At 65.6% G+C, this 6,998-nt stretch overlaps 4 protein-coding genes across 4 annotated transcripts; 2 read left to right on the top strand and 2 right to left on the bottom strand.

Annotated features, from left to right (window-relative positions):
* Positions 1-113: 113 nt before the first annotated feature.
* On the bottom strand, positions 114-1,190 carry PHYSODRAFT_535246 (hypothetical protein; the record flags this gene model as incomplete). Its single annotated transcript, XM_009541337.1, has 1 exon — positions 114-1,190. A coding segment is annotated over one exon (1,077 nt), but the record flags the coding sequence as incomplete, so codon positions are not given.
* A 39-nt stretch (positions 1,191-1,229) lies between these two features.
* Positions 1,230-2,177, bottom strand: PHYSODRAFT_396909 (hypothetical protein; the record flags this gene model as incomplete). The annotated part of the gene is made up of 1 exon (XM_009541336.1): positions 1,230-2,177. A coding segment is annotated over one exon (948 nt), but the record flags the coding sequence as incomplete, so codon positions are not given.
* A 365-nt stretch (positions 2,178-2,542) lies between these two features.
* On the top strand, positions 2,543-3,195 carry PHYSODRAFT_342840 (hypothetical protein; the record flags this gene model as incomplete). Its single annotated transcript, XM_009541335.1, has 3 exons — positions 2,543-2,644; positions 2,990-3,019; positions 3,100-3,195. The coding sequence occupies 3 exons, from the start codon at positions 2,543-2,545 to the stop codon at positions 3,193-3,195; spliced, it is 228 nt and encodes a 75-aa protein (XP_009539630.1).
* A 1,547-nt stretch (positions 3,196-4,742) lies between these two features.
* On the top strand, positions 4,743-5,045 carry PHYSODRAFT_535156 (hypothetical protein; the record flags this gene model as incomplete). Its single annotated transcript, XM_009541334.1, has 1 exon — positions 4,743-5,045. A coding segment is annotated over one exon (303 nt), but the record flags the coding sequence as incomplete, so codon positions are not given.
* Between the last annotated feature and the right edge of the window lie 1,953 nt (positions 5,046-6,998).

Raw genomic sequence — 6,998 nt, 5'->3', positions numbered from 1 at the left:
ATCTCCGTCTCCGTCGTGGTCTCCACCTCGATCGTGCGCACCAGCTCGCCGCTGGTGGACTTGGAGATACGCGTCGTCGTCTTCACCGTCTTGGTCACGATGCTGCCGTCGGCCTCCTGCGACTGGAACACCTCCGTCTGCACCGACTCGCCCGGGGCCGCGCCGGCCTCCACGGTCGAGCGGATGGCGCGAGCGCCCGACACCGACGTCGTGCTGCCAGACGTCACCGCGCTCTCCTCGGTCTCCGTCTCCTCACGCGTCTCCGTCTCCACGGTCGTGCTCTTCTCGCCGGAGGTCATCTCCGTCTCCGTCGTGGTCTCCACCTCGATCGTGCGCACCAGCTCGCCGCTGGTGGACTTGGAGATACGCGTCGTCGTCTTCACCGTCTTGGTCACGATGCTGCCGTCGGCCTCCTGCGACTGGAACACCTCCGTCTGCACCGACTCGCCCGGGGCCGCGCCGGCCTCCACGGTCGAGCGGATGGCGCGAGCGCCCGACACCGACGTCGTGCTGCCAGACGTCACCGCGCTCTCCTCGGTCTCCGTCTCCTCACGCGTCTCCGTCTCCACGGTCGTGCTCTTCTCGCCGGAGGTCATCTCCGTCTCCGTCGTGGTCTCCACCTCGATCGTGCGCACCAGCTCGCCGCTGGTGGACTTGGAGATACGCGTCGTCGTCTTCACCGTCTTGGTCACGATGCTGCCGTCGGCCTCCTGCGACTGGAACACCTCCGTCTGCACCGACTCGCCCGGGGCCGCGCCGGCCTCCACGGTCGAGCGGATGGCGCGAGCGCCCGACACCGACGTCGTGCTGCCAGACGTCACCGCGCTCTCCTCGGTCTCCGTCTCCTCACGCGTCTCCGTCTCCACGGTCGTGCTCTTCTCGCCGGAGGTCATCTCCGTCTCCGTCGTGGTCTCCACCTCGATCGTGCGCACCAGCTCGCCGCTGGTGGACTTGGAGATACGCGTCGTCGTCTTCACCGTCTTGGTCACGATGCTGCCGTCGGCCTCCTGCGACTGGAACACCTCCGTCTGCACCGACTCGCCCGGGGCCGCGCCGGCCTCCACGGTCGAGCGGACGGCGCGAGCGCCCGACACCGACGTCGTGCTGCCAGACGTCACCGCGCTCTCCTCGGTCTCCGTCTCCTCACGCGTCTCCGTCTCCACGGTCGTGCTCTTCTCGCCGGAGGTCATCTCCGTCTCCGTCGTGGTCTCCACCTCGATCGTGCGCACCAGCTCGCCGCTGGTGGACTTGGAGATACGCGTCGTCGTCTTCACCGTCTTGGTCACGATGCTGCCGTCGGCCTCCTGCGACTGGAACACCTCCGTCTGCACCGACTCGCCCGGGGCCGCGCCGGCCTCCACGGTCGAGCGGATGGCGCGAGCGCCCGACACCGACGTCGTGCTGCCAGACGTCACCGCGCTCTCCTCGGTCTCCGTCTCCTCACGCGTCTCCGTCTCCACGGTCGTGCTCTTCTCGCCGGAGGTCATCTCCGTCTCCGTCGTGGTCTCCACCTCGATCGTGCGCACCAGCTCGCCGCTGGTGGACTTGGAGATACGCGTCGTCGTCTTCACCGTCTTGGTCACGATGCTGCCGTCGGCCTCCTGCGACTGGAACACCTCCGTCTGCACCGTCTTCGCCGGAGTGCCGGCCTCCTTAACGGAGCGGGTGGCACCGGCTGATTGCTGCGTAGTTGAAGTTTCACCCTGGCCCGCAGCGGTGTGGCCCTGGTGCATGCTCTTGCCCTGCATTTCTGTCGTCGTTTCGGTCTTGACTGACGTTGTCGTCTCTCCGTTTGTAGCTGTCGTCTCCGTGGTCGTCTCGACCTCAACCGTCGTGACGGGCCCGCCGGTCGGGCTCGTGGTCGTGCGCCGCGTGGTCTTCACGGTCTTGACGACGACGCATCCGTCGGGCTCCTCCGTGCGGAAGACCTCGGTCTTGACGTCCTCCGCGGGCGTCTTGCTGGGGTCGCTCGGCTCCGTCTCGGGCTCGTGCGGCGTCTTGCCGCTGCTCTTGCGCTCGCTCACGGCCTCGAAGTCCGTGACGGGCGTCTTCCCAGCGGAGGTCGCGGTCGTGTACGTGGTCACGCCGCCCTCCACCGTCTTCTTCACCTGCGTCTGCTTGGCCGCCGCCTTCTTCTTCTGCTTGGGGTCCATCTCGGCCGATTCGGCGCCGCCCATGGCTGTTCACGCGAGACACTCAACACTCAACACTGGACACTCACACACAACACGCTGCGCTGCGCGGTGGCTCGGCTTGCTCTCGCCCGTCCGCACTCGACTGCTCCCGAGCGCGCAAAAGCGAATGTGAGGGAGGGCCTTCAAGCACGAAGGAAGATCGTCGAGCACACACACGTCAATTGGCTCGGGAAGCGGACATGGACGGGCGTCCGGAACCGTCATGTTTTGCAAATCAGGCTTGAAGCTCTCGACCAATCAGAGGCCCCGGCGTCACTGGTCAGCGCAGAGCGAAGCCAGGTGCCATAGAGCTTGCGCGCCTGCAGCGGCTATGGAGACGATATCCGGCCCGGCACCGCGGCGTGCGCATGCTGCTCAGCGCGATGCGGCTTGGATCGCGGCGTGCGCTCGCTCGCGCGGAGGCGGACAGCAAGGTGGTGGCGGCAGTGGCCATGGTGCTTCGTGAGTGTGTGCGACCGCAGTGACCGCACGTTTGCCCCGACACTAGAGGTTAGAGCGGAGACCGAGCTCGGAGAGCTGGCCTGCAGCGCTGCTGATCCGCATCATTGCTGGGTGCTGAAAAAATGAGGCGCGCCTCGTTTGATGGCCCTGGTCGTGGGCGGACCGACATGCCAGGCTCGGTTGGTGACCAGCAGTGCAGGCGAGAGAGTTTGCGGCCAGCGACTCAGGTCTCAGTTGCCGCAGCTGGCCCGAGCTAGGACATGATGTTGAAGTCGCCGCTCGCCCCCGATCGGGGGGCTGTCCGGGTCGCCGATGGCCGGCGACCAATCCATTCGTCTTCGCTCGACGTCTAGGCCGCTGCGGCCGTGCTGGAGGCGCTGCAGGTATGTACGAATGGAAGGGCGAAAAGAGGCCTGGCGACGGACACTAGCAGCCTGCGAGAACGTTCCTCGGGCCACACAAGGGCGGACGGCATGCGACGGCCAAGGCCGGGCAGGAGGGCCCTGAGCGCGGGGCCGACCAACGAGCCTCGTTGGCGGTGGCACGCGCGCTGGGCTAGCGGGGTACGCCGCTTGCTTCCTAGGTGTCTGGTATCTGCTACGCCGGACGGGTAGCAAGAGATTGAGTGCAAAATGGACTTGTCGAGCTAGACTATAGCTCCTCGACGAGTCTACCTTATGCGCATACATTGGGCTTCGAACCGGTCATGGTGACACCCCAGCGCTTGGAGCAATGTGCACGCAGTAAGGCATTGGATCTGCACCGCCGTCACGCCGAGCGCTGCATGCACATGCTTGGGGGCACGGCAGTAGTGCGCACACATTTGATGCCACCAAAGCAGCCACCGAGCGTCAAGTGCGAGCCCAACCTTCTGGCGCCTTGCCAGCGTTCGCCGCCCGGAACTGGCCCGCGCCGCCCCCAAATGAGATCGTTAGTGCTCTCGAGCTTCTCGCTCGCCCATAAGTTCTTGGCCCTGATTTCGCGGCGGTACCCCCCCCCCCCCCTGATGGCTACACCTGTCGAAAGATTTGCGAGCTTCGCTTCACTCACTTCACTTTGGAGATTCCCGGCGAGCAGCGAAGGAGAGCGCGAGAACCCGACGCGTCGATGGGCATGGGCAGCCCCAACAGCAAGGACGAGGGCGGCCGCAAGACGGCGCGACTGAGCAGCGACGGAGACGGCGGGCGCCCGAGCTTCGGCTTCGCGGATACGGGCAGCAGCCAGAAGGTCCTGAGCTTCGACGAGAGTGGCGAGCGCGCGCGCGTCGACCTGATCGAGGACCACTACGCGGGCGAGAAGAAGACGGACAAGGCGGGCGCGCAGCCCCAGGAGGGCACCAGCGTGCAGACGCAGGTGTTCCGCTCCGAGCAGGCGGACGGCAGCGTCGTGACCACGACGGTGCGCACGACGAGGACCACGACACGCTCCGACGAGGGGGACTACGTGACGGCCACTGAGGTGCTGACCACGACCGAGACGGAGTCCAGGGACGGCGCCAAGAGCACGGCGGTCGCCACGGAGACGAGCACGGAGACCGTCTCCGGCCAGGTCGCAACCTTCTCCGACGGCGAGACCGGAGACGACGTTCAGACGCAGGTGTTCCGCTCGGTCGAGGACGACGGAAGCGTCGTGACCAAGACGGTGCGCACCACGAGGCGCACGGTGGTCACGAACGGCGTTGCCACGACTTCGGTCGAGGTTCAAACGACGACGGAGACGGAAGCCACGGACGGTGCTAAGAGCACCAGTGTGTCCACGGAGACGCACACGAAGATGGGCGGCAGCAGCAGCTCGATCTCCGAAACGGAGGAGAAGGCGCAGGCTGCTCTCGAGGATGACGTGGAAAGTGAGCACGGAGGCCGCCGTTCGTTCATGTTTGGGAAAAAGCGAAAGTACCACAAGCAGTGGCACCCGCACTTTGTGTCGTATCTGGACCGCCAGGAGAAGCGCGCCGAAGCTCTCTCTACGACGGATCTGCTGGAGTATGCGCGTGCGTTTTGCGGTGAAAGCTTTACGGAGTTCCGTCCGGAGCTTTTCAATGGCGAGTCAAGCGAGGAGAGTAAGATGTCCTGGGAGGTGGTGGCGCAGCTGGCAGTCCACTATCCAATGGTGGCCGTGCAACTGCTAGCGCACGATGTTGGCAAGAAGAACCTGCTCATTATGGACGAGGTTACCCAGGGGTTCGACAGCGAGAACCGTTTGCGCAAGGAGGTAGCGGTGTCCATGCTTGGGCACTCGATGACGGACGCCTTCCAAGTGTTTGACGACCTTCTTGTTCTCAAGAACGGGGAAGTGGTTTACCATGGGGCTGGGGAAGATATCGTGGAGTACTTCAGCGACTTGGGCTACCAGTGCACTCCGGGCCAACGAGTCGGGCAATTCTTGCTCAACCTGGCAGCAGAGCAAAAAGATCGTTACCGTATCTTGGTGCCCGCTGAGGGAAAGCCCGACGGCAGTGGCAGCCACTTCGTTAAAAACTTTGCTGTAATCATGAAGTTCGCCGACGATGCTGCGCTAGTCGCTGGATCATCTGGATCCATCTCTTCTCAACAACCCAACGCGCGGAATCCGTTGGCAGATGCTTCCTCTACCCACAAAAACCACAACGAAGACTCCACTACGACCAACATGAGCGTGACGGAGCAGGCTGGCTCGTCGCCGGGCGAGTCGGTGAAGACCGAGGTGTTCCGCTCAGAGGAGGCCGACGGCAGCATCGTGACCAAGACGATCCGCACGACGAGGCGCACCGTGAAGTCTAGCACGGGCGCGCTGGTGACGACGATCGAGGTGGAGACGACCACGGAGACCGAGTCCACGGACGGCACGACGAGCACGACGGTGGCGACGGAGACTCGCGAGGAGACGGAGACGGAGGAGAGCAGCCTCGCGACGACGTCTGCGTCGGACGCTACCGCCGTGGGCGTGACGGAGCAGGCTGGCTCGTCGCCGGGCGAGTCGGTGAAGACCGAGGTGTTCCGCTCAGAGGAGGCCGACGGCAGCATCGTGACCAAGACGATCCGCACGACGAGGCGCACCGTGAAGTCTAGCACGGGCGCGCTGGTGACGACGATCGAGGTGGAGACGACCACGGAGACCGAGTCCACGGACGGCACGACGAGCACGACGGTGGCGACGGAGACTCGCGAGGAGACGGAGACGGAGGAGAGCAGCCTCGCGACGACGTCTGCGTCGGACGCTACCGCCGTGAGCGTGACGGAGCAGGCTGGCTCGTCGCCGGGCGAGTCGGTGAAGACCGAGGTGTTCCGCTCAGAGGAGGCCGACGGCAGCATCGTGACCAAGACGATCCGCACGACGAGGCGCACCGTGAAGTCTAGCACGGGCGCGCTGGTGACGACGATCGAGGTGGAGACGACCACGGAGACCGAGTCCACGGACGGCACGACGAGCACGACGGTGGCGACGGAGACACGCGAGGAGACGGAGACGGAGGAGAGCAGCCTCGCGACGACGTCTGCGTCGGACGCTACCGCCGTGAGCGTGACGGAGCAGGCTGGCTCGTCGCCGGGCGAGTCGGTGAAGACCGAGGTGTTCCGCTCAGAGGAGGCCGACGGCAGCATCGTGACCAAGACGATCCGCACGACGAGGCGCACCGTGAAGTCTAGCACGGGCGCGCTGGTGACGACGATCGAGGTGGAGACGACCACGGAGACCGAGTCCACGGACGGCACGACGAGCACGACGGTGGCGACGGAGACTCGCGAGGAGACGGAGACGGAGGAGAGCAGCCTCGCGACGACGTCTGCGTCGGACGCTACCGCCGTGAGCGTGACGGAGCAGGCTGGCTCGTCGCCGGGCGAGTCGGTGAAGACCGAGGTGTTCCGCTCAGAGGAGGCCGACGGCAGCATCGTGACCAAGACGATCCGCACGACGAGGCGCACCGTGAAGTCTAGCACGGGCGCGCTGGTGACGACGATCGAGGTGGAGACGACCACGGAGACCGAGTCCACGGACGGCACGACGAGCACGACGGTGGCGACGGAGACACGCGAGGAGACGGAGACGGAGGAGAGCAGCCTCGCGACGACGTCTGCGTCGGACGCTACCGCCGTGAGCGTGACGGAGCAGGCTGGCTCGTCGCCGGGCGAGTCGGTGAAGACCGAGGTGTTCCGCTCAGAGGAGGCCGACGGCAGCATCGTGACCAAGACGATCCGCACGACGAGGCGCACCGTGAAGTCTAGCACGGGCGCGCTGGTGACGACGATCGAGGTGGAGACGACCACGGAGACCGAGTCCACGGACGGCACGACGAGCACGACGGTGGCGACGGAGACACGCGAGGAGACGGAGACGGAGGAGAGCAGCCTCGCGACGACGTCTGCGTCGGACGCTACCGCCGTGAGC

Source organism: Phytophthora sojae (genome assembly GCF_000149755.1).
Source record: "Phytophthora sojae unplaced genomic scaffold PHYSOscaffold_22, whole genome shotgun sequence".
Classification (NCBI taxonomy): Eukaryota; Oomycota; class Peronosporomycetes; order Peronosporales; family Peronosporaceae; genus Phytophthora; species Phytophthora sojae.
Note: the sequence above shows the minus strand (reverse complement) of the source record. Positions and strands in the feature narration are given on the sequence as shown.